Genomic DNA, 27,533 nt, shown 5'->3' on the forward strand with positions numbered 1-27,533 from the left:
AGAGAGAGGGAGTGCATGGGAGCAGGAGGAGGGGCAGAGGGAGAGAGACATCCCCACACTCAGCGACCAGGCCAGCCAGGAGCCCCACGAGATCTGCTTCTTTTCCTTTCTTTCTTTCTTTCTTTTTCTTTTTTTTTTTTTTTTTTTAAGATTTTATTTATTTGACAGAAAGAAGCACAGCCAGAGAGGAAACACAAGCAGAGGGAATGGGAGAAGGAGAAGCAGTCTTCCTGCAGAGCAGGACTTGATCCCAGGACCCTGGGATCATGACCTGAGCCGCAGGCAGATGCTTAACAGCTGAGCCACCCAGGCACCCCTAGAGATTTGTTTCTTTTCACAATTTGTCGCCATATCTCCATAGTGAGCTAGAGAGAATTTTTTTTCCCAATTCAATCAGGGGTGGGGGAATTACCATCAGCTGGCTTGGCTCATTAAAAAATGGGTCGCTGATATCGAATTTGGCCTCAACCCAGTTTCCCCTGGATTTTTATCTTACCTGCCTTGGTAGGACATTTCCATAAAAAAGCCAGGTAGTTTTGCTAAGTGAAGCCCCCTTTCCACCCTTACTCTTCCTACCCTATCTTTAAAAATAAAATAAAGATACATTGTAGCCAGAGGAAACTATTTCCAAAGCTGTTTTAACGTCAGTAGCCTTCATATTTTTTCGACTCACTAAATTGCATCCCTATTGGATTGTGTACCCTCTTATTTACGGTCATTATCGGCAGGTTTTGTAAGTCATAATGAATCATGCTAAGCTACATTTTTCCATTCACTGGCTCAGTCATCTGGAAGAGCCCAAACATTCAAAATCTGATTGCATTACTCTTCAGTATTTCCTGTCTTCTCTCCACAAACTCCATTAGCTCCCGCTGGAAACACTAGCAGGTAATGCCTCTTGAGTTTTTGTGTAAAAATGTAACCGGTGGCTCTTCAAGGACAGAGGTGGCGTCTCTTGTGATATTTCCATTCAGTTACTTCCGAAGACTTGCCAAGCAGATGGGGTCACTCGATCCAAAGAAATGCTGACCCAGAGTCTCCTAGATTGAAGTCCCTTCGTGAATGTGAATGTGTCTGCTTTAAACCAGTAGAGGACATAATCCAGAGCCACCCAAAATATTTCTGGGTCCCTCCTTAGACACTTCTAATGGTGGTGTTTCACCATTACTCTGACGCTTTTCTACACATGATGGTGTGTGTGTGTGAGAACAGCAGTCCTTCAGGGCACTCCTAGGTACCCAACTTACTAACACCAGAACACTGTCTCAGAAGCCTTTTATCCCCATGCCATAATCACAAGTCAAGTGACAGATGTTGCTTCCAAGTGGGAAGACATCTGGGATCAGTTGCTTGGTCCGGCTTCCTTCTAAGCCCACTGCACACTTATAGGTACTGATGTGCGAAGGAAGAATTCAGAAAGGATGCCCTCTTGTATTTTTGACATGTTATCCCAACCTGCAGAGAAAAGTTATCATATTACTAAACACGCAGGTTTTAAACCAGGATGCCTTTTTCAGGAAGAGCACCCCCCCGCCACTCCCACCCCCGCCCCCGCTCCAGGTTCGGGCTTTAACCATGGAATCAAACAACTGTTCCATTTCACATACTGTGTGTGTAGTGCGCAACACACACCACCACCCGCCACCCAGCACTTTCCATGTCCGTGCTCGCTGACTCCTCACGGAGATCTCCTGTAGTAAAGACACACTGTCCCATGAACATACCCAACTCAGAAAATGACTTCACCATTTCTATCTATCTTGAATGTTCAGTATTTTTAATCCCCTAATTACCCACTTTGTTCTGTGTGGATACACCTCACTACCAAACTGCAATGATTTCAAGGACATGGTATTGCTACCACCCAAAGTAATTTCAGCAAAAAGATACATTGTTGCAATCTCGTTGATTTCTTCAAACTCATCTTGTCCTATTCAGACCAAATGGGCTGTGTTGTTACCTGTTCCTTTTTAACATATCCGCACTGTCAAAACTGCATTGCAAAGCATTCCTTCTGGTTTCTAAATTATCCAGTGTAGTTAAAGCTTTGGACATATTAGTTTCTTGCTATGTAGTAAGCTCATTAAGTTGGAATTTATGATGACCTCTAGCTGTGTTAGGGAGTCACAGACTTTAATGATAAGGTGGCTTGCGACCAGCCTACTTCCTTACGATTATTACTAGCTCCATCAGAAAAACAATTTAAAAATAATAAAATGTCTGCTCTTCAAGAAGTGTTATTGGCCTTCTTATATTTTACCCTCAGAAAATGTTTGCTTATGAGGCAAAGAATTATACATTTATTGGTATCCAAGGGCAGTTTCTTCCCAATGATGCATTCAGGTGGAGATATATTCAATTCTCCAAATTTTAGCCTTTGTTCATTTTCTAGCAAATTTGTGTCACATACGGATACAATGGCTCCATTCGGCTCTCTCAATCAGACTGAATATAAACGCTCTTAACTTTCTTGAGTGTTCTCAGATATAGAACCTTGTGACTTGGCCTGCCCTTCTGAGACATCCCTATGAAAATGAGCATGATCTAAACTCCTTTTGGTGGGGAAATAACCATCTGTCCATCTCCTACTTCATTGCCTCTACTCTCAGCGATGTTTTTCATTGAATTACCATGTGAATGTAATATCCTCAAATGACTTTTCAAATGCATTTAAGCCCATTACCAGCATCAACGAGATTTTAAACTTGTAGAAATCTCATCTGTCTGGAGCAGAGGGTGAGGTGGGAAGCATGGGAGTGGTGGGGGCAGACGGTGACCTTCCAATATTGCTGTCAACTCCGTGATTTTATGGTCCTTTTCGAACAGGTTGTAATGTTCCCTTTCCTTCTGGAATTCCCTGCCCACCGTCCCGCTGGCATTTAAGGATAGAAATGAAAACAAGAATAAAGCCCGTGCTGATGTACAGAAGCCTTAGGCTTGACTGTTTGGGTCTAGTCTTGCTTCCCCTCGAGCGTTGGTCCCCCTGCACGTTACTATGATCACAGGACGCGATGGTCTCATTTTTTGCATTCTTTCTCCCATTTGTTTCTCCACTCCTTGACCCAATTTGGAAAATGTCATGTGCTCTTGTCTATTTTTATCCTATTATATGCAGCCTTATAAAATACCTCAGATCTATTGTAGAATGAAGGACAGTGTCAACGTATGAATCCACACTGACTAGCTTCTTTTGAATGGTCGGAGTCACGTGAGGGCGGGTTTCTCAGTGAGCCTGCCAGTGGACCTCTGGTCTTCTTGCTGGTTCCTGCATGACCATGTGCCACTGACCATGCCCCGCCCCTCTGGCCTGTTCCCCTGCAGAACCGTTCAGCGCCTCCGTCTGGGTCATGATGTTCGTGATGCTGCTCATCGTGTCCGCCATCGCTGTTTTTGTCTTCGAGTACTTCAGTCCTGTTGGATACAACAGAAACTTAGCCAAAGGGAAAGGTGAGACACCCCCCTCGTCAATATGACCCAAGGTTAACGCTCTTTCATTGACTCTCTACAAAGGTTTTCCATTCAGAATGCCTCACCCTATACTGTCTCGCTAGTCTGCGATAGGCATGGAGCTGGGCGACCAGTCCTACCTCCTTCCCGCCCCTTGGTGGGATGTTTGCCTCAACCGAAAAGGGATAAAGCCAAATGAAGCGTTTTCATCATTTTATCATGTGACGTCTGTAGCTGTTAGGTGGAAACTACTGACAATTTGTTGAGAGAGCAGATTTAAAAAGAAGTTTTTCTGGCAATTAACTTTTGAAATTTGTGTCAAAAGAAACGTTAAGATTGCAGTGAATCTCGCCTTCCGTCTACGCAAAGAAAATGACTTTTATAGAACCTAGTATCAGAACATGCTGCGGATTACTGAATCACACTTGCATTCATTTGACAATAAAGATAATTGTAAGGGGGGGGTATTTTCCCTCCAAAGAATTGCATTTTCCTCTTGACGGTGCCTGACGTTAGTGCATTATACTCAATAAAGCTGCAATCAGTAGATAGAAAATTGCACCTGGCCAACATACATCCCTAATAAAATTAAGTAGTTCGTAAAGTCATTGCCTATAACTTGTGAAGAGGGTCCTATGCGAACCAGTATTCATGTGACAGACATAAGCACATTCCATCAGTTAGAGTGACTCTTTGTCCATGCATAACAGGTTCTAGGTGGATGGCTTCAAAAGGCTGCTGTTAGGACCAAATCTTTTTCATTAAACATGACTTAACTTGTTGGAAGACAGCAGGTCTTTGACGTAGATCCATCCAAAATCAGGGGCACTTGAATTTGCCGCATACTCTTTTCACTGGGAAGATTTCGTACTGGAAGCAGCCAACAGGTCATGGGAATCTGTTAGGAACTTAGTTCCTAAGTTCCTGGTTCCTGTTAAGAACTTATTGAGGTCCCCCCACTTCTTCACCCTTGAAGAATGGTGACTACTGTCTGTAAACCATCTCCCATCCACCAAACACGGTGAAAATGCCGTGAATAATCGTGTTATGTTTAAATGGGATACTTGTCAGCCTCCACTAAGAGGCCAGTGTCATTAACCTATACGGAGCTTCCAGCAGTGGGACCTGAGAAGGTTTTCAGTGAGTGGTAATATTTATGTTCGTGGGATCAGCGTTTGTGCTGTTTGTGAGTTTATGCATTTCTTTGATGAGTATTTACTGAGTGGGTACTATGTGCCAGGCACTGTGCTAGGAGAGGGGAATAACATGTTAAATCGGGGAGAGATTTCCTGACCCCCAGAGAGCCGAGAATTTAGTCGCAAAGGCCACACATGAACACATGCATTAGTAATCACAGGTGGTAATACATTTCAAGGAGAAGCGGGACAGAAACCAAAATGAAATGACATGGGGGGGTCCCTCCTTTAGATAAGATGGCCAAGCAGGGAAGAACTTTCAGAAGACAGGACATTTAAGCCGAGAGCAGAAGGAAGAGGAAGGAAGGGGGGGGGGGGGGGAAATGGAGGGAAAAGCATTTGATGCAGAGGGACCAGCCAATGCAAAGTCCTCGTCGGGGAATCGAGCTCGATGAAACAGTAGGCAGTGAGGGAGGTGGACAGGATACAAGATGAAAGGAAGAGATGGGATGAAACATGACCAGTGTGGGGAAGGTCACTGGGGCTACTCTGTCGAGACAAGGGGAGGGGCAGGCAGCAGTGGACAGAGGGAGCCCAGTGAGGAACATGTTTGTTTTCTGAGAGCAAGGATTATGGTGGTTTGGACTTGGCTGGAGATGAGCAGGTAAATCAGGGCTATATCTTGAAAGATCAGACATGATCCCAAGGCCAGTCACTTGTCGTGATTCCTCCTTTGGCTGCAGCCCAGAGTTCCAAGACCATGGTAAAGCGAGGAGCCCAGCCCACCCCCTCCCTAGCCCCAAGGCGTCTCGTTCCCTGCTCATCTGCTTGTGGCAGCTCTCCAGAAAGACCAGTGACTTGTTTCTTTGTGCAGTATGGTTTTCTGTTACATTTCACTGCACTTTATGGGGAAGATTTTATGCACGGCTCAGTAATGGTATTCATGAATCAGGAATTCCCAAAAGTCTTGGACAGAACCCCTACAAGGACCTGTTTCTGATTCCCATACAGCCGTCACTCCTGGCCAGCATGCATCCCTAATAAAATTAAGTAGCTCATGAAGTTAACTGGATGGGCTCTAATTATTATTTTTTTTTCCTAAGAGTTCTTGGCATCTTGGGAATAAGCCCAGAAGATTTATTATGTAACTAGGCAAAGAGAGATGGAAGAGTATGAGATGGAGCATACCAGAATTAATTGACTTCCCTTTAATGTGCCGAATGGGGGATGTTATAAATATTGGTGTAGCCAGAGTTTGGCCTCCAATGTGCAGAAAGCTTGCCTCTCCCAGGCTCCTTGCCCGGAACGTCATACCTTCGATCCGTGATTCACTTCTGCTGCTCTGCTGATGTTGCCAACTAAAGTCTGAGTAGATCATTTTTTCAGATCTTCATTTACTTAAATGACATAAAAATTAACCTTCTGTTAAAGGAAGACCTTTTGCCTATGAAATGAGGGCAAACATTGGTTGTTTCCCCCCTTGTGCAAAAGAGTTGTGAAAGCCCTATGGCGTGCATTTCCCAGAGTGCGTAGCCCACCCTCCCCCACCAACACATTGGGCCACGTTGCCCTGCCTCTTTAGTTCAGCTGAATACAAGGCCCATTTCAGAATCTTCAAAGGGACCTGTAGGTGTTTCAGGGCTACACCGAGGGAGAGAAAGTGCTGGGATATCAAAGCTCATGGTCCATGACCTGCAGCCACATGTCTTCCATCTGGGTATTGCTGGAAGAATGAAGCTCTATTGTTTGGCTCCTTGATGTCTTCCATTTGCAGAGGGTTTACCTTTGGTTTCATTCCTCTACTGTGGAATTCCTTTACTGTGGTTTCATTCCTCTAGTCTCCTTTTCATTTGGTTTCTTTCCCATCTGAGTTTGGGCAGGAGCAGTTGCTAGGGACAGTCGGATTAGAATACCACACATCACCCGGTGAGAACCGAAGCCGCCCCCACGCACACGTTTTTGTAAGGCGCGCTCTATCTATTAAAGGAGATTGGGTCCCCCAAATGGAAATTGAATCCAAATTTACCACCGGCCCGAATGCAATGTTTCATCCAAACCCACATTTTACATGGCCGTTTGCTTCTCCTTTCTTGCTTATTTTTGATTTCCCCTTCTTTTAAGAAATGTGGCAAGAATCTGGCCAGAAATGCGGGAGGAATACTCGTTGTTGAAGATAAAGGGAGCTGGGGCGGTCGGGGTTCTGGGCAGTGATGGGGGACGAGCATGAGAGACCCGTTCCATCTTTGGACCCACGGCAGGGCTGCGGATGGTCGCCATGTTGTCCTTCGGAGACGATACTGTCCTTTCTGTTATTGGCAGCACCCCACGGGCCTTCTTTCACGATTGGCAAAGCTATATGGCTCCTCTGGGGCCTGGTGTTCAACAACTCCGTGCCTGTGCAGAACCCCAAAGGGACCACCAGCAAGATCATGGTGTCTGTATGGGCCTTCTTCGCCGTCATCTTCCTGGCCAGCTACACGGCCAACCTGGCTGCTTTCATGATCCAGGAGGAATTCGTGGACCAAGTGACCGGCCTCAGTGACAAAAAGGTAAGGTCACCTCGCTTTCCTCACTGCCCGAGGGGTGGCTCTTACCTGCTCTCCCCTCAGAAGGGCGCGATGCGGGCTCCTATTATCCAAACCCATCAACTGACTCTAAAGCTGAAAGCCTGATGGGTTTTGTTTTTGTTTTCGTTTTTGTTTTGCCTCTGAACTTAAATTGACATATTGCTAAGAACTTTAGAAACAGAACCTTAAGCTCAGCCCTAAAGGGGCTAAAAGATTCCAGATCTGAGTAGGAAGCACTGTTTCCGCCAAAGGTCCCTTCTTATATTTACAGGATCACGACAGGGACCGTTCCCAAAGCTCTGTGACCCGTGGGAGGGCCCAGGCTGGGGTTCTCCCTTCAAGAGAGCGTGTGATGGTGTAGAAGGTGACAAATCTCTATGGGGGACAACTTGGGAGGAAGTGGGGTGCTCTCGGCTGTAGCCACCTTCCTGTTCTCCAGCCTTGGCCGAGTCTCTAGGACCTGCCAGGCCTTGGGTTTATCATCCATGACATGAACGAAAGTCATCTCTAAGGCCTAGCCTATCCGGAGACCAGATTGACAGCTCCTTTTGACCCGGGTGGTCGGGCAGCCCCACCGTCTGTGTCCTCGACTCACCTGGAATTTCCTCAGAGGACACACAAGGAACAGAGAGGGCTTTTCATTCACCACCGGCTCCTTTTACTCAGGCGTGTCTCCAGGCCCCGCCACATGGGGCTGTGCTCCCCAAGTCAGCAAGATGGCAGGACTCACACCTGCCGTCTCCATTCTCTGCTGTAGTGCTGCGAGGGGGGTGGGCTGTGAGTGGCTATTGAGAAAGGCGCACGGGGGAAGAAGAGAGATAAACTGGGTGCATCCTTCCATTGAAATTGTGGGTTCAGCAAACAGACTCTGACTTGCTGCGCTCAGCAGTGTGGGGATTGCTGCTCGGCCGAGATTGTCCAGCTCGTGTATGTGGGTGATCGTCTCTCTTTATAAAATCTCACCAGCGTGTCTTGCTGACATAAGTCTACGTATATTCTTTTGGCATTCATCAACAAACTGCTGAATAGAAAATCAACCATGAAAAGCCCTAACCGCTTTTCTGTGACATACGCTGTGCTTAAAAGAGGCGCAGAGAAGGCCTGTCATCAGGGAGATGATGAGGGGCGGGGGCTGAGTTGGTCTCTCTCTGATGGCTTCCCACTGCGGCTTGAGTAAATGCCAGGCTGCTTCCAGTGGCGGCAGAGCCCTGGATCCTCTGGCCCACCCCCCAGGAGTACACTCCTTCTTGCTCATGAGCCCCCCCGCCCCCCGACTCCTGCCCCCATGTTCCTTCAGTATCCCAAGCATCTTTCCACCACAGGACTCTTGCACTGGTCACGGGCTCTGCCTCGCATGCTCTTCCCCAGTATCTGTGGCTGGCTCCTGCTTGACTTTCAGGCCTGAGGGGGAATGTCACCTCCTGGGAGAGGTCTTCTCAGCCACTAGGGCAAGCTTTGCAGCCTGAGCTTATACTCCCATGAAACTTAAGTCCTAGTAGAAAGTAATAAGCAACAGGCAAGTAAACGGAAATGGGGGAGGACATCTCAGGCGGGACCAGTATCATAAAGGAGGTGAGACTGATGAGATTAGAGGTGGTGCTTCGGGTAGAGTTAGTTGGCGTGTAGGGGTGCTCAGGACATACTTGTACGTTGAGTGAGAAGTGCGCGGTGTGGAGGACACTGGGCGCCCCATCCAGCTCTCCCGGTGTCCCCTTTTCCAGCTCTGTGTGCCCATCCCCCATTTGCTAACAGAGGCTCCTAGCAAAAATCTTCAGAGGGTGTTGACCTTGGTGTCCTGGAACAGTAAAGGCCTGGAGATTGGATTTCCCCCAGTCCTTTCGTTCCCTGTGACCAGCAGCCAACCACTGTGGGCCCAAAACGCCAGTGACTCCATTGCGTCCAGGCGCCCAGGGGACGCTTTCTCTGGAGCTCTCTGTGGGATCAGGTGGAAGCTGAGGCGTTGCCGCAAATCACCCCTCAGTTGGCTTCCTCTCAATCCCTAACCTCCTGCCCGTGTTCCCTTCCGGATCTCTCCGGGAGCCATTCCTTACTATATGGTGTTCACCCAAGCCTTGGCTCTAGGTTAGCTTCTAAAGCTCATGGCACCTGTGAGACAGCAGATCGAGTTAAGAAGGCTGTGTTCCTGTCCCCATCACCCTGTCCCCCTCCACCACCCGCCACATGTGGGCTGCATGGGCCCTGCCACCTCATTCCTCTCCCTACATGTGGGAGAAGAGGTTGGAGCGAGCGCGATAGGAGACAGCCACCGTGATCGTGCCTTGTAGCCCCTAGAGTCCCCTACGGCTACAAAGCACCGGGCCATGACGCCGTCACACCGTGGGGGCCAAAATAAGCAGCTGGAGGTCCCACAGAAGCAGTGGGGGCCGCATCTGCAGCAAAGGGTTTCTTAAGAAAGTAGTTGGCAGCCCATGTTGCTTTTTGTTGCCATGTTCAAAGGCAAGGGGAGAAAGCAGTTTTGGGTCTAAATAACATGACCACTTGTGAAAACGAATTAGAAGCACTAATAATTTGACTGACCTTCCCTGACTCGGAGACACCCAGGAACAGATCCCACATCCTCGTGGGACACAGCTCGGCCTCCAAGCTCAGAGCGTTAGCGGCAAGCGGCTCGCTCTCTTAATTAAATGCTTGATACAATTAGATAAACAGCAAAATTCTTGGAGTACATAAGCTAAATGCTCCTAGAAGATTAATAGCAGATATCCCAAGAAAGTCTGCAAAACAAAAATCTGTGCTGAATCAATTTATTTTAATACTGTACACGGTGGGCTTCCCTCCCCCCCCCCACTTTTTTTAAATCACCATTACCTATGGAACAACTTGGGTTTATGATGCTTTTCAAGCATTTTGCAGCCTCAGTGCTTGCTGGGAAAAGCACCTTTGAAGCCCACAGTGCTTAGATGAGCTTGGCTTCAATTATAAATAAGCAGATTCGTGGGTAGATGCTCCCCTAGGAATTACTGAAGGAAAGTTGAAATGTTGGTGGGGAACCTTTCCAATGTGCTGGCGATGACTAGGGTAGCGGAGCTCCATCCCTGGGAAGCAGCGTAATGTGGGAAGAGCACTGTCGTCTTCGGGGTCCAGTGAACCTGCGGTCCGATCTCGACCTTGCCGCAACATGGTCATGGGGCCTCTGGTATGTCCGTATCCCCAAGGCTTAATTTCCTAACGAGAGTGGGGGTGGGTATTAATACCTCTCTGGCAAGGTTGATAGGAGGCTTAGAAATCATCGCCACCCCGTGCCTGGCACATGGTGGATAATCCTATTAGAAGGGCCCTACCTCCTTCCACCTTCCCCTCCTCTTCATCGCCCTCCTCCTCCTCCTCTGTGATCAGTCTCCCTGCCCGGTGAGCCCCTTCCTCACGTCCCCGGTCTCACGAGCCGCTTCATTAGCGGGCCTTTGGTGATAAAAAGTTTTCCGGGAGTCTCCTTGGCAGAGGAGCCCTGGCACGTGTCCCCGTGGAGCTGGGCTGTCTCTCAGCGCTGCGTCCAGACTGCTGGGTGGTCACTGGCTGAACAGAGAGGCCTCTGAACCTCACCTCCCTGCTAAGGGGCCCTGCTTGTTTCGTGGTGCAGCCCACCTCCCGCGGGAGAAGACCGTACCTGATACACGGGGCTCCCAGGAGCCAAGCCCCTCATTTATAGCCACAGAAGGCAGGTATTTTTTTTTTTTTAAAGATTTTATTTATTTATTTGTCAGAGAGAGAGAGGGAGAGTGAGTGAGCAAGCACAGGCAGACCGAGGCAGAGGGAGAAGCAGGCTCCCTGCCGAGCAAGGAGCCCGATGTGGGACTCGATCTCGGGACGCTGGGATCATGACCCCAGCCGAAGGTAGCCGCTCAACCAACTGAGCCACCCAGGCGTCCCGAAGGCAGGTATTTTTAACGAGAGTATAGTTTGGGTGTGTTAAAGGAATGAAGCAATGTCCTGGTCAGTTGCCATGTTTTCCCTAAACGTTTCATTTCCCGTATCTTGCATCTCTACTTCCTCTACCCTAAAGGGCTTGCCTTCAGAACAAGAAACCCCAAGGAGTTCTCCTGCCCCCAAGCATCGTGATGATATTGCTCAGGCTGAGCGGGGACCTCTCTGCCTCATCCCTTCCTTTGCTTGAGCCCATGTTTCTTTCTTTCTGTTTGCACACGGAACCCTCCGGGAGAAGGTGGTGCTGGAAATCATTCCGGTCAAGTACATGGACTGTGTCCTCAGTGGGAGGCCCCGGGATTTAAGAGATGAGCTGCGCTTGCCCCTGTTTTTCTCCGTATAGGTCCTGGCTTTTGAGTGAGTCATGAAAATAATTCAGGGGTTGTGACCATTTAAAAAAAAAAAAAAATAGAACATAGCGGATGACGTTAGAATAGATCCCCCATAGGAGAAGTGCCCCACAGGGGTGCCCACGTGCGTGTGCGTGTGCGCGCGTGGAGGGGGTAGGCGTGAAGGAGTGGCCTGGGCTGTGGACTGTGCCCTGAGAGCCCTCCTTTAAAAAGTTTGACAGCCTTTACATAATGCGAAAGGTTCTTGGATCTCGGTGCTGGGCTGGATTTTGCATGCTGGGAGGGTCCAGTCCAGGCCCGGGAAGCACGGAAATTCATCCCTGAGGTTGAATATCTGTCTCCATCACTGTGTGAAGAGAAACAGGGACGGAAGGAACCCTGAAGTGCTACGTGGCTTCCGTGCCGCGGATGGGGACTGGAACGGAAGGCGCTTGGTCCAGGGGTCCAACGGTCCACGCCCCCGGAGGGTTGGCGGCTGCTGTTAACAGCTAGATTTACGAAGAGCATCATTACCGCAATCCCCAGAATTGGTGGCTGCTGTGCCAACGAGCCCATGCCGGCGCCCCCTCCCCACTTGGTGATGAGCTGGGGCACTGCCTGCCACACTAAGTGCAAAGAGCATTTTGCTGTTCGTACGTGGGTGCGCACGTGCACACAGACACACACGCACGCACGCAGTCTCCCAATGCAAGGCACCTGCAGCAGCGTCTCATTTGGACAGGGTATGGCCACTTCCCTCAAATGCGGTCGTGGCTGCTTATTACACAGCGGCGTGCCTGATTTAGGGGACACGGTTTTCAACTGGAAATTTTAATTAACAGTAAAGTGAAGTGTGAGTCTGGATGGAAGAATGATGTTTTCGATTCGTTTGACTTGGGTAAACTCGGACGCCTTCTCCAACGGCTCTGAGCTGCACGGAAGACAGGCTGGCTTGCAAGTCGGAGACATCTGTGGATCCCAGACTTGGTCCCGCTGTGGCTTTGCTGGGTGTCCTTCCCTCTAAAAGAGGAGGGGTTGCTAGTGATGGTCTGTGAGGAAAGACAGAGTTCATGAGGACAGGCATACGAAGGGTTGGATTCTGGGCTGCTGCTTGCAAGCAGTGATCCTAAACAAGTCAGCTAATCTCTTGGAACCTCAGTTTCTTCATCTGTAAAATGGAGCCTCCAAGATGAGCTACCTGACAGATTCATCATGAGGATGAAAAGAGCCAACATTTGTAAAGTCCATGGCACATGGCTGGCCCCAAGCAAGTCCTCGGAGAGGGCTGGCCATTGTTATCCTTCCTTTATAGATCCAGAATGTCAGACGTCATGGAAAAATGAAGCTCAGGTTACTTTTTTGCCCATGTTAATAGTAAAAATAAAAAATAATAGTAACTATTTTTTTTAAAGATTTTTATGTATTTATTTGATAGCGTGAGCACAGGCAGATAGGGAGGCAGGCAGAGGCAGAGGGAGAAACAGGCTCCCTGCTGAGCAAGAAGCTCAGCTTCTTGTGGGACTCGATCCCAGGAGGCTGGGATCATGACCCAAGCCAAAGGCAGCTGCTTAACCAACTGAGCCACCCAGGCGTCCCAATAGTAACTATTTTTGAGTGCTTAGTCTGTTGCAGGCAGTATTTTAATTACTTGACAAATTATAATAATTTTAGAACTTCCCGTTGACCCTACAAGGGAAGGACTGGTGTGTTTTCCACTCTAGGGACAGGAAACCAATGGGGACAGTGTGAAGTGCTTTATCCAAGGTCCCACCATTCATTAATGACAGAACCCGATTTTTTAACCTCTGAACTTGAGCTCACACTTGTACCTACTTCCCTGTGCTGGCGCGAGATTTTATTTCTGTGTCTGGGACTCAGACCCAGGACTCTCGACTCCGAATCTGGTTGGGTTGCCCCAAACAGTGATGTCGTGAATAGATGGTATCAGTCAATCAGGGAAGAGAAGCAGAATATGGACATCCAACCTTTCTGGAGGCCTGAGAGCCAAGCAAGACGTGGGCATCACCAGGAGGCTAATGGTTAGGAGGAACTTCAGCTCCAGAAATGTTCACGGAGCCTGTCATCGTGCCTGGAAGAGATCAGGCCCCCAATAAGTCTTGGATGCATGCGTGTGTGAATGAATGGGTGAGTGGAGAAAGAGAGAATGGCAAACTTGTAGGGGAGGAAAGATAATTTTCCCTCTACCCTTGTAGGTTCTTGGCTGAGATTCCTCTGTAATAAAAGACAGATTGACAGGAGAAAAACAAACATAGGTTTAATAGCACAGATATCTTCTGTAGACATAGGACATGCCCAGGAAAACCGAGTACCTCCCTAAAGTGGCCCAAGCCTCCAGCTTGAGCGGCCCCTCCAGCTAACCACAAAAGAGCGATGCTGGAAGCCCGAGTGGGGTGGCCAGGGATGAGAGGTTGTCAGGAAAAGCACAGTTAAACACGGGTGGGGGGCGCCTGGGTGGCTCAGTGGGTTAAGCCGCTGCCTTCAGCTCAGGTCATGATCTCAGGGTCCTGGGATCGAGTCCCGCATCAGGCTCTCTGCTCAGCAGGGAGCCTGCTTCCCCCTCTCTCTCTCTGCCTGCCTCTCCATCTACTTGTGACTTCTCTGTCAAATAAATAAGTAAAATCTTTTTTAAAAAAAATAAAATAAAATAAACACGGGTGGGGTTATCAGGCAGATTTAAGTTGGTGCCTTCAACACTGGTAAAGAGTTTCTATAGTTCAAATCTTCTTCCTTTTCCGGGCGCTGAGGGGAAGACCTCCCTCTAGGTAGAGCTTTCCCTTATCCGTGTAAAGGCCTCTTACGGAAGGGTTAACTTCTCTCCAGGGCTTCTTTTGTGTCTGCTGTTTCTTAAAAATAGCCAGCCAAAGAAGCCAGCCTCTTATGCAAAGGACGCATATTTCGGGGTGATACGTTCCACGGCTCATCATTTCCTGGGGGAGGTGACGGCAATTGTCCGTGGGATTCAGAGAAGGGAGCGATTGGTGGGGAAAGCAGAAAATTTCACTAGAAGGTAGAGAAACAAACTGAGTAAAGCAATACCTTCATTCTAGCCCACTTGGTGTCTCCTGAGTATGGCCCACGTGCCCACCACAAGGCTAGCTCTATAACGGGGTCAAAAAAGTCGATCCAACAGATGTCTCTAGCACACCCAGCCCGGCCCATTGCTGGGCACTGCTGGACAGGTGGGAACAAGAAAGATGCTGTTCCTGACCTCTTAGAGCTCACAGGCCAGCGGCAGGAGTGATTAAATAAAAAAGGAAGCCCACAGATTCTCTGGGTTTTTTTTTCAGCCGTCCTGTGCGGATGTTGTACATCATGCGTGTGTTGAACTCTGACACGAGACAGAATGGTGGCTGACTTCTTCTCTCTCTGTCTCTGCCCTGTCTGTCTGTCTGTCTGTCTCCCTCTTTCTCTCTCCAGTTTCAGAGACCTCACGACTATTCCCCACCTTTCCGATTTGGCACGGTGCCTAACGGCAGTACTGAGAGAAACATTCGTAATAACTACCCCTACATGCATCAGTACATGACCAAATTCAATCAGAAGGGAGTCGAGGATGCCTTGGTCAGCTTGAAAACAGGGTAAGGATGGGATGGGTTGGTTTTTGTGTTTTTTTTCCTTTTTTTTTTTTTTCTCCCTCCGCAGGCCTACCAGCCCGTAAACCTCACAAGAAAATGACTCTCCTCCGTCTTGGTGTTTATTTGCCCTCAGCTCTGTATTTTCTGGAAAGCAGCTGCAGTTAAGATGAACCTCAGTGGAGGGCTGCTTTTGTGCACCTGATACATATCAAGGGCTTTCCCTCGGAGTTGTGTTAAGGAAAAGCAAAGCCGGGACGCTTTGAAATGCAGAGAGCCAGAGGGTTTTCTTAAAGCGATTAAGAGCTGGGGCAGACTCTGTGGGAGATTTCAGCCAAAGAGAACTGATCTGAAGAGTTTGTGAGCTTCTTGACCGTGCTGAGAGGGACGGGCTATGGGTTCTTATCTGGTTTGGGGTAGGAGTTTTTGGGGGTGCAGCTTTGCGTGAAAGCCGATAGTATCGCATTGACAGAGGAGACAGGGAGAGAAAAGCCGTGTGAACTCGTTCTCTCAAAAGCTACGGCTGAGGTTCCCGTCTACCTGTTGGCATCGTAGAGCCTTGCACGCTCGAGATAAGGAGCCGTCTAGAAAAGAGTTGAGGTTGCGAAGCTGGAGTGTGGCTCCCTCCCCCGGCTGCTGTTTCTCTGACTCGGGGCAGATGCCTCCTTGTTCCCAGCCTCATCTGCAAGATGGGACTCGTACCCGGAGCTTCAGAATGTCAGGGATGGGCGAGGTGTGTTTCTGGGAGGGTTCCACTCAAAACAAGTCTGTTTCTGATTGAAGTTCGTTCACGAGGGCAAAAACGGATTTCCGTGGGTCACGTGGCTGATGGGGATTCTCGAGCAGTGATCCGTGGCTGTCCTGAGCCCCCCCTGGAGCTTGGTCTGCGGCCTCTTCCTCTCGGCCGTCCTGCAAGCCCAATGGGGCTGCTCCCTCGTGTCCTGGTGGGGCACACGGGCCCCGTCTGAACCCTCAAGCCTCATACCTGCATGCTTTCCAGGAGTTTGGGCTGGTGGCATTTTGTCTCTTCAGTGTCTGTGGAATCTCTTTAGTACCTCAGCAGGGACTTGAGAAGCCGAGCCTGTGACTTCTGCACATACCGCTCGCACTGGCTTGGGGTGATTTTTAAAAACATCGTATTCGAGCATAACACAAATGCAGAAAAGATACACATGTAGCGTAGAGGGCCTGAAGACTTGGCACAAACTGACCATCCAGGTCCAATCATAAGACCTGGCCGGTTCCCAGAAAGCCCACCACCCCCTTGTCCAGGGGCCTGTCTCGCGTCTAAAGCTCTGGATGCTTTTGGCCTGCTGTTCTCACGTGTAAGTGAAATCCCAGCGGACGTTTTCTGTTCTGTCTTCTTTCAGCTGAGCAGGTCTGTTTGGGACATCCTTGCGTGTCGTCCACGGCCCGCCTTTTCATCGCTGCAGGGTGTTTCAGGAAGGGGCCAGGCCCCAAGGCCATCCAGCTCTTCTCATCTTGGGGAACGTGGGGGTGGTGTCCCATCCGGGGCTCTGGCGAGGAGGGCTCCTAGGGGTGTTCTCCGCCAGCTCTGTCCCTGCACGAGGGGACATGTTGTTCTCAGTGTGGACCTGAGACAGGACTCGCCAAGCCACAGATGCGCGTATGTTCGACTTTACAAGATACCAGAAAATTCCGACGGCTTTCCGGCTGAGCCCCACGTATGGGTTTTGTTTGTTTCTTTCTGCCGCGGTCTTTTCATCAACATACACTCTGGCTCGGGACAGGCGGCGAATGCAAACAGTGGTTAGAAACAGCGGGTGGAGCCTTGGCTCGCCCCCTCTCCATCCATCTGTCTCCCAGCACACAAAATGCGTTGTTTTCTTTCTTTTCCCTTTTTTTTTAAAAAAAGAAAAAAAACAATGCGAACAAAAAGGAACAGAGGAATGGAAACAGTTCCTGGTCGTAAATTGTACAAATTGTTTTCGGGAAGCCATGTAATAATTCTGCCATCCATCCCAGCAAACTTGGGCAGATGGCGGGTCTGCCCTATACGCAGTCTTCCGTGTGGGGGACGTTTTGTCCTGTTACATTAAGCTCAGAAACTAGAGCTAGAGGGGTAGGAGTCTTTTTTAAAGAAAGAACTCTGCAGATGCCTCTGTGGCTTAGTTGGTAAAGTGTCTGCCTTCAGCTCAGGTCATGATCCCAGAGTCCTGGGATTAAGTCTCGCATTGGGCTCCCTGCTCAGCAGGGAGTCTGCTTCTCCGTCTGCTTCTCTCCCTGCTCATGCTCTCACTCTCTGTCTCAAATAAATAAAATCTTTTAAAAAAATAAATAAATAAAAGAGTGAAAGAAAGAGCTCTGCGCACAGAAAGAGCAGGGTGAGGACATGGCCATGCTCTTTCCAGTAGGTTCCGTTTCGAGGGAGTTGAGGTTGGGAAAACCACTTCCTCCTTTAACGAGCTCTGCTTAGCTAACTATGTAAATTAATTAAATTAAATTTTGAACAGAGAGCACATTTACATAATTCAAAATCAAAAGGTGTTGTAGAAAAAGAGAAACAGGGAAGAACTTTCCTGCCACATTGTTTCTCTCCTATCTTGTACCCCCCACAGTGGCCACATTTCCTGAGTATCCTGTGTCCCTCCGGATCAGTCAGGGTGTAATTAAAAGCCTTCTGCAGTTCCTTTTTTTTCAAAACATTCATTATTTTTTTTTTTCTGTTGGTTTGTTGGTCTTTTTCTTCCTAATTTACAGATTGGAGAAATAAGTCCAGTTACCAATGGTGTTCCCACCTTTCTTATCTTTTGAGCTTCCAGATGGTGTTTGTTTTTCCATGCTGAGGTTTTGTTTTGTTTTGTTTTAACAGTCAGATTTATCAATCTTTTTTTAAGTCTTCTGGCTTCTGAGCCCTTCTGCACTCCAAAGGCAGAAAGTTATTTTTCATGCTTGGACGCTATCTTGGGGGAGAGCATGAGCTAGGATTCGAACCCCTCGAGGGATGATGAGAGACGAGATGTCAACACAGAACCATCCCAAGATCCGACCAACTCCATGTGGGTCACGTCTGCTCCTCCTCCTCCAAGACTTCTGTCCTTCAAGTCATGTCATCTCTGTCTTCTTGCTTCTGAGCTCTCCCTTCTCACAGCTCATTTCCGTTTTATGTTTTTGTATTGTATGTGTTAGTCACCATACACTACATTATTAGGTTTTGATATAGTGTTCCAAGATTCATTGTTTGCATTTAACACCCAGTGCTCCATGCAATCTGTGCCCTCCTCAAGACCCATCACCAGGCTTGCCCATCCCCCAACCCCCTCTCCTCTAAAACCTTCAGTTTATTTCTCGGAGTCCATAGTCTCTCATGGTTCGTCTCCCCTTCTGATTCTCTCCCCTTCACTTTTCCTTTCCTTTTCCAAATGTCCTCCATGCTATTCCTTATGTTCCACAAATAAGTGAAACCATATGGTAATTGACTTTCTCTGCTTGATTTATTTCACTCAGCATAATCTCCTCCGGTCCCATCCATGTCCGTGCAAATGGTGGGTATTCATCCTTTCTGATGGCTGAGTAATATTCCATTGTATATATGAACCACATCTTCTTTATTCATTCATCTGAAGGGCATCTTGGTCTTTCCGTAGTTTAGCTATTGTGAACATTGCTACTGTGAACATTGGGGTACATGTAGCCCTTCTTTTCACTACATCTGTATCTTTGGGGTAAATACCCAGTAGTGCAATTGTTGGGTCATAGAGTAGCTCTATTTTTAGTTTTTTGAGGAATCTCCACACTGTTTTCCAAAGTGGCTGCACCAACTTGCATTCCCACCAATAGTATAAGAGGGTTCCCCTTATTCCACATCCTCTCCAACATTTGTTGTTCCCTGCCTTGTTAACTTCAGCCATTCTAACTGGTGTAGGGTGGTGTCTCAATGTGGTTTTGATTTCGATTTTCTTGATGGCTAATGATGATGAGCATTTTGACATGTGTCTGTCAATCATTTGTATGTCTTCATTGGACAACTGTCTCTTCGTTTCTTCTGCCCACTTTGATTTAATTATCTGTTTTATATGTGTTGAGTTTGAGAAGTTCTTTATAGGTCTTGGATTATCAGGCCTTTGTAGTATCATTTGCGGATATCTTCTCCCATTCTGTGCGTTGCCTTTTTGTTTTGACCATTTCCTTTGCTGTGCAGAAACTTTTGATCTTGATGAAGTCCCCAAAGTTCATATTTGCTTTTGTTTCCTTCACCTTTGGAGACGTGTCTTGAAAGAAGTTGCCATGGCTGATGTTGAAGAGGTTACTGCCTGTGTTCTCCTCTAGGATATGGATAGATTCCTGCCTCATATTGAGGTCTTTTATCCATTTCAAGTTTATCTTTGTGTGTGGTGTAAGAGAATGGTCGAGTTTCATTCTTCTACACATAGTTGTCCAATTTTCCCAGCACCATTTATTGAAGAGACTGTCCTTTTTCCATTGTACATTTTTTCCTGCTTTGTCAAAGATTATTTGACCATAGCATTGAGGGTCCATATCTGGACTCTGCTCTGTTCCACTGGTCTAGGTGTCTGTTTTTGCACCAGCACCGTGCTGTCTTGGTGATCACACAGCTTTGTAATAAAGCTTGAAATCAGGCAACATGATGCCCCCAGCTTTGTCTTTCTCTTTCAACATTTCCTTAATTTGGGGTCTTTTCTGGTTCCATACAAAGTTTAGGATTGCTTTCTTCCGGCTCTTTGAAGAATGCCGATGGTATTTTGATTGGGATGCTGTTGAAAGTATAGATTGCTCTGGGAAGCAGAGACATTGTAACAATGTTTATTCTTCCAATCCATGAGCATGGAATGTTTTCCGTCATTTTGTGTCATCTTCAGTTTCTTTCATGAGTGTTTCATAGTTCCTTGAGTATAGTTCCTTTTTACATTTTTCATCACAAAATAGGTCACTTTAGAATATGATGCATAGTAGAAAATAATTTCACAAGAGTAAATATCATGGGGATATACTGTTGAAGGAGTGATAATAACAAAATGAACTCCTCATGTACCCACTACCCAGCTTTAAAAATACAGTCATTCCCCTCCTTTACCAGAGCAGCTCTGGAAGGTAGAGAGAGGAGGCCTATATACCCCTGAATTGTTAAACTTGAGGACATTCCCTTTATGAGGCCCCCGGACCCTAAAATCCAGCAAGCCCTGTCTTAGAAATCCCAGAACATTTAGCGCAGTGGCTGGGTCCCACCTGGGTGCACAGAGGTCTGTGACATCTGCTGCTCTATGAAGACTTGGGTGTGTACCCCAGGGTCAATGGATGTGGAGGCCCCTTTATGGAGCCTGGAAGGGCCTGGAACCCAAGAGAGGCCTTAGATTATGATCAAGAGTCCCAGGTTGGTTTCCATCTGGGTTCTATCATTAGCTAGCCATGACCTTGGGTCAGTCACATCATGTCTCTGAGTCTCAGTTCCCCAGCTAAAAAGCAAACACACTGAACCCTTTGGTCTCTGAAATGGTCCTGATATTCTCTTATCTGTGTCGAACACTTGACCACTTCATTTAGAACTTTCCAGAGATACAAAATCCAGGTAAGCCGTGTACAGAAACATTGTCCCTCGTACAGAAAGAATGTAGAATAACTCTCCAAAGGTGCTGGGTCTCCAGGCCTTGCTAGGGAGCCACCTCCACCTGAATCACATGGTTACTCGTTAGATGCAAGTTCCTGGGCTCAACACGGGACCTTCCCCCTAGTGTTGAGGAATGTGAGTCCGCATTTTCACAAGCATCGTCTTGCTCCTGGTGATTTCGATACATGCTGAACTTTGAGAACCACCGTTCTAAAGGAGCTCGTTCCCTAAACACATTTTCTTGAGACAACACATAAGGGGTAGACCAGTCAATACAACCATGTAGCTTGTTTCTGGGATTCATAATTGTCCTAAGAGCATTAAGTTTAAGAGAGAAACTTGAAACCAAGTGCAGTTTCATTGTTTCTTGAAATTGAAGATAAATGGAGAGGAACCATCTCGGAAATGATCAGGCCATTCAATGAGAAAACAAAGTTTGACGTGAGATCGTCGACAGAGATAGGACTTTTCAGGAACAAATCGGTTGGGACCTGTGGGGCTCTCCTGGGCCAAAGTGGTTCATGACTGTGGCTTTCTAGACCAGGGTTTCTCAGGAATGTGGCCTGAGCCTCAGTCGGTGGGTGTGCTAATGAGAATGTAGGTTCCTGAGCCACCAAATCCTCAAACTCCAGGGCCAGAGGCTAGTGGAATCTTCAGGTGATTCTCAGGGGGCAGTAATCCACTTTTGAGAACATCTGCTCTAGAAGACAGAGCCGAAGCTGAGATGAGTGGAGGCAGATTTAAATCTACAAATGGGGGTGCCTGGGTGGCTCAGTGGGTTAAAGCCTCTGCCTTCGGCTCAGGTCATGATCTCAGGGTCCTGCGATCGAGCCCCGCATCGGGCTCTCTGCTCAGCGGGGAGCCTGCTTCCCTTCCTCTCTCTCTGCCTGTGTCTCTGCCTACTTGTGATCTCTGTCTGTCAAATAAACAAATCAATCTTTAAAAAAAATAAAATAAAATCTACAAATGTTCTATCATCAGAAGCTGATGTTCTCTGAGCAGTTTTGGCAAGTCGGCAAAAGTGCAAGCAAAGTGCTTATGCCAGATTTGAATTAAACAGTCAACATCCCCAAGACTTCTATGAGCCTCATATTCTAAGACACAGGGGGATGGTTTATGTTTAACTGATGTTCAGGTACAGTTATTTGTATGTAAGTTTATGGAACGTCCTAAGTTCCTTCAGAAGCATCCACCTTTAGCCCTCGGCCTCTGGGTCCCCCAGCCCAATGGTGCTGGGAAACTGAGGGGCATCTGTCAGTTTCCCTAACATGGAGGAGTCAGAAGAACTGGGAGGGAGGGTTGCCTTGTGACCCTTAGCCATGTGCTACAAGGCTTGCATTGTCCTTGGGGTCTATAGGACAAACCCAGGGGAGCAATCACAGCTGCTTGCCTATGTCAGAACTGTGTTTGTGGTGCAAGGGGGTGCTGAACCCCTATTCCAGAGCACAGCGTCTGCATCTGGTGCCCCAGATACAGGTCGTCTGTGGTTTTTAAGAGGCTCCGTAGTTGCATATGGGGAGGTGGCATTCCGCCTGGAGCAGATAGGACAGGGAAGAGGAAGGGGATTTCAGGAGGAGGGCACAGAAGGAGCGGAGGCATGGAAGAAAGTCTGGGCATGTTCATTCAGTTGGAAGTGCCTTTGGGACCGTGTCCTCGTAGACCGTTCTCATCTCTGCACTGTTTGAAACCTAACAGTCTATGAGATGGGCCCCAAGTGCTTCACGGGCATAATCTCATTTAATCCTCACAGCACTCTCTCTTTTTTAAAGATCTCTTTATTTGAGAGAGAGGGAGCACACACAATGGGGAGGGGCAGAGGGAGAGAGAAGCCCAAACAGACTCCACGCTGAGCAAGAGGCCAATGCAGGGCTCCATCCCATGACCCTAAGATCATGACCTGAGCTGAAATCTACAGTCAGACGCTCAGCCGACCGAGCCCCCCAGACGCCCCTCCTTGCGGCACTCTAAAGTGCTGGGTATCCTTATTCTCTCTTTTATGAGATGAAGAACCTACACTTTAACTAAATTACTCAAAAGGTTATTTGACTACATTGTAGAATTATTAGGGATTATCAGTGTGTTTGGTTCCCCACTTGGCAATGCTAGCTAGGTGGTCGGGTGTAAGTGGTTAGAGCTCAAGGAAGAATTGGAGACTGAAATTATATATGTGTGTGTGTGTATGCATACTTAATACTGCATATAATATGCATCTGCTGTATACTGTCTGTGTATCACCCAACTATCTGAGAGCTGACGAGGTCACGGCATCCTCAAAAGAAACTGGTCCAGAGATGCAGAGATAGCCAAGGCAGAAGTAGACGGGCAAGGCATAAGGATTGTCCCTGACGGTTAGCTGCTACGTAGAGCATGCTTTTTCCAAGATGCCTTGTGGGCAGGTTTCATTCACTGCATTTTATGGGGCAAGAAGAATCAAACCCAGAGGGTTCATTTTCCGCTGCTGAGTTCGAGTGCAGGCATAGACGTGAGGGTGTGATGACCCTTTGTCCTAAGTGGGGTAGCGTCGTCTCCAGAGAAACTCAGATCCACCATGACCTGCTTTCTGAGAGCCACCCCCCACGCTGCAAATAAAGCTTAAAAGTAATTGCTACCACATCAGAGTGAGGGATTTTTTCCTTAAGAAAAAATCAGGAACGTGCATGCAGTGTTTGCAGTGGATGTGCATTCTGTGTGTGGTTGCAGTTATTTTTTTTTTTTAAGATTTTTTTTTTTATTTGACACAGAGACAGAGATCTCAAGTAGGCAGAGAGGCAGGCTGAGAGAGAGGAGGAAAGCAGGCTCCCCGCTGAGGCAGAGAGCCCAATGCGGAGCTCGATCCCAGGACCCTGAGATCATGACCTGAGCCCAAGGCAGAGGCTTAACCCCCTGAGCCACGCAAGCGCCCTGCAGTTTTTTCTTTTTAAAGTCGATTAAAACTATACTAGTGGATTTTCAAAGCCGATCATAAAGCATCAAAAATAGGGAAGAATGGGGGTGGGTTTTAAATGGGGTCCCAGGGGCGCCTGGGTGACTCAGTGGGTTAAAGCCTCTGCCTTCAGCTCGGGTCATGGTCCCAGGGTCCTGGGATTGAGCCCCACCTCAGGCTCTCTGCTCAGTGGGGAGCCTGCTTCCTCCTCTCTCTCTGCCTGCCTCTCTGCCTACTTGTGATCTCTGTCTGTCGAATAAATAAAATCTTTGAAAAAAAAAATAAATAAAAATAAATTAATTAAATGGGGTCCCAATTCTGGAAACCCAGAGATGGAGACAGAAGGACAGAGAGAGAGAAAAAGGAGACAAAAATAAAGTACACCTGGGGCGCCTGGGTGGCTCAGTCGGTTAAGCCGCTGCCTTCGGCTCAGGTCATGATCTCGGGGTCCTGGGATCGAGTCCCGCATCGGGCTCTCTGCTCAGCAGGGAGCCTGCTTCCTTCTCTCTCTCTCTGCCTGCCTCTCAGCTTACTTGTAATTTCTCTCTGTCAAATAAATAAATAAAATCTTTAAAAAAAAAATAATAAAGTACACCAAAATGTTATCAGAAATATTGCCAGATGATGAGACGGTCTCCTTTTTATGCTGGTACGTATAACAAATGTTTTCTTTTTTTTTTAATAATCTTTTAAAAAATATTTTATTTATTATTTATTTGAAGAGAGAGAGAAAACTTAAGCATGGGGAGGGAGAGAGGAAAAAGCAGAATCCTCAGCAGGGAGTCCAAGGTGGGGCTCTCGGTCCTGAGCCGAAAGCAGACCCTTAACTGACTTAGCCACCCAGGTTGCCCCTGTAGCAGATGTTCTAGAACATGAGTACCACTTGCAATCCTCAGGAAAAAAAAAAATTTTCTTCTGAACACCCCACTGCATTTCCTCCTGGGGCTTGCCCCGTTTGTACAGCTTGCATCCCGAATCGGGGTGCGTGCAGAATCCATGCCTTGCTTTTCTCGGTTGAGCCTCTCTCATTTCGCTGGACTGTTTTCACATTTAACGACTGGGAGAGATTTCCCTGAGCGAGAGAAATATTAATTAATTTAACTGTCATTGCTCTGCATTTTCATTATCCTTGGGCTGGCACTGGAGCCCCTACAGGAAAGAGCTATTTTTCAAAAGCTTGATGATACCATCTTTGTAGACCGATTTGTTGAGAACGCCGTCCTCTGCCATCTCTCAAACATCTGTGCCCTGAACAGCACTGCTTTCCTCCACTTTAAGGCATGTTTTTATCTGGTGGACAGCACAGTCCCTCTTAGCCACTTGGTGTTTTTTTTCCCTCGAGCTACGCCGAGCTTCAGAGCTCAGTGTAGCATCCTCTGTTAGCAGCTGCGGGGAGAGCGTATGTCCTGACTGTCTGCTTCCTGACTTTCCCTACGGCCGTAGCCTCGAGCCCACCTCTGAATTCCCTTAACTCAGACTGCTTTATCCGTATGTTTAAACCTCATTGTGTCGCAGTTGGAAAAAGCTACGTGAATTGCTTTGGGAATTAAGCGAGGTGTTTCTAACTAACAGATAACATTTATGGGGCGCTTACCTACATGCCAGGTAGTGTCCCAAATGTTGTGCCTGCATTATTTAAATCTCACAGCAACCCTAGGAGACAATGACTGTGATGATTTTCCCCATTAACAAAGGAAGAATCAGGCACGCAGAGAGTAGGTAGCTTGTCTGGGTCACATGTGCTCTGGGGCCCCTTTTTTGAGCCACAAGTTAAAATACATATGAACATATGAACATCCCCATCACACGGCCCGGTTAGTCGCTTTCTAATGGCCCACTAGTGTCCAAAACCCAGAACCAGTTTTATTCATACTTGAACCTTAAAATGCCTTTCGTTTCCCTTGAACATCTTTTTTTTTTTTTTTTTTTAAAGATTTTACCCATTAATTTGACAGAGAGAAATCACAAGTAGACGGAGAGGCAGCCAGAGAGAGAGAGAGAGAGAGAGAGAGAGAGAGAGGGAAGCAGGCTCCCTGCCGAGCAGAGAGCCCGATGCGGGACTCGATCCCAGGACCCTGAGATCATGACCTGAGCCGAAGGCAGCGGCTCAACCCACTGAGCCACCCAGGCGCCCTCCCTTGAACATCTTAATGCTGTTTTCAAAGGGGGCGATATTTCTCTTTCCATTGAGAGGCGGAGAAGAAAGGAATCCACGGACCAAACCAACCCCCCAAAAAGGATGCATTTCTTATATCGGGGTACACATGGTTAGAACTTCCTCCCTGAGACCACGACGGGGCATGAGCTCCCTGGCCGATTCTCTCTACCCAGGGACTGCCTCTTCTTACCACCTGCTGGACTCACACGGAGACTTTGAATGTTTAATCTCATTTCCTCCCTCTTTGACTTGGCCAGATAGGGCTTCTCTCCCATTTTACGGAAGAGCAAATTAAGGCTCACAGAGCAGAGGCAGCTTATCCAAAGGTTAAGTGAGTGGGCAGAGCTGGCGTTCAAACTTAACCCAACATCTCTTTCTACCCATAAGTGCTAACTCTCTGCTTGTCCTGATGAGCGAACAGCTCTGGGAGAGTTGGACGTCTTTGTCCTGAGGCTGGGGGGCTGGACCACAGAGGCGGGGGCTGGTAAGCTTCAGAGCTGGGATCCAAGCAGCCTCCAGCACCCGTGTGCTCTTAACCACTAGGCTGTATTCCTTCTCGTTGAAAAATAAATTCTCACTGTAAAAAACCACACATACAGAAACATAAGCCTCCCTTTGACCGTGACCCAGTTCCAAACCACCACTCCTGCCCCACCCCCAACACACAGCCAGGTAGGCCCTGATATCTGGTATTACATGCCATTTCTCCCAGACCTCTGTTGGACGCATTTGCATATATGTCTCTGCACACATAATTACCAGTACGATGCTGTCCGACTCGGAGCAGAATACCAGAGTTTGGTGTTCAATTAATAATACGCTGTGAATGGTCTTCAGTATCCGTCGGTGTGCTTTTGCCTTCATTGTCTCTGACCGCGGGGACGATTTCTGTCGTATATGTGCATCATGGTCTGTCTGACCATTTCCCTGTGTGGACTGTGGGTCATGTGGCTGTGTTAGAAATCCCGATGGGTTCTCTGTGCAGATCTGCAAGTAGTTCCTCAGCACGATCGCAAGGAGTAGAGTTTCTGAGTCTGAGTATTTATATACCTTCTTGAACAGCGTTAGTCTTACTCAGCTGATGGACTGATTTAGTTATTTTCTGAGTAGTCTCTTGGTACACAACGTGAACTTTGGAGGGAGAAATCAGTGGCCTCACATCCTGGTGATAATGACTAGCTGTGTGACCATTGGGAAATGAATAACCTCTCTGAGCTCTTCCCACATCTGTACAATCCTTGTCCCCTGGAATTAAACAAATTGACTTTACGGAAAGTACTTGGCACTGTATCTTGACACATGCTAGCTTTTTATCATATGTTGATTCTTTTTCCATTCTTTCTTTCATTTTCATGTTTTTTGGTCTCCGAGATGCCCCCATCCTTCAGTTCTGATGTGGGACAAGTTCAGCAGGATCATGGTCCTGTGCTCTCCTACCAGCAGTACAATGTGATGCTTTCACTGCACATCCTGGGTTCAAATCCCTCTCTGCTAACGTCCAGCCATGGGACCTTGGAGAAGTTAGTAAACCTCTTAGACCCCAGTTTTCCTATTTAAAAAAATGATTCTCATTTTGGCTCCTCTGCTTAGGAGAACGTTGTAGGGTTAAATGAGATATGCAGGGGAACAACATAGTGTCTGGCGCCAAGGGAACATTCGAGAAAAATCTGAACAAACATTTTTTTTTTTTTTTAAAGATTTTATTTATTTATTTATTTATTTGACAGAAATTACAAGTACACTGAGAGGCAGGCAGAGAGAGAGAGAGAAGGAAGCAGGCTCCCTGCTGAGCAGAGAGCCCGATGCGGGACACGATCCCAGGACCCTGAGATCATGACCTGAGCCGAAGGC

The 27,533-nt window shown here is 47.6% G+C and overlaps 1 protein-coding gene across 1 annotated transcript in view; it reads left to right on the plus strand.

Moving 5' to 3' along the window:
* GRIN2A (glutamate ionotropic receptor NMDA type subunit 2A) overlaps window positions 1–27,533 on the plus strand; it is a 374,525-nt gene that overhangs the window by 299,973 nt on the left and 47,019 nt on the right. The window contains exons 9-11 of the mRNA XM_059415335.1: window positions 3,322–3,447; window positions 6,903–7,132; window positions 14,860–15,020. Coding sequence (XP_059271318.1) covers window positions 3,322–3,447; window positions 6,903–7,132; window positions 14,860–15,020 — 517 coding nt within the window. The remainder of the gene's footprint in view (window positions 1–3,321; window positions 3,448–6,902; window positions 7,133–14,859; window positions 15,021–27,533) is intronic.

Source organism: Mustela nigripes, chromosome 11, assembly GCF_022355385.1.
Source record: "Mustela nigripes isolate SB6536 chromosome 11, MUSNIG.SB6536, whole genome shotgun sequence".
NCBI classification, from domain to species: domain Eukaryota; kingdom Metazoa; phylum Chordata; class Mammalia; order Carnivora; family Mustelidae; genus Mustela; species Mustela nigripes.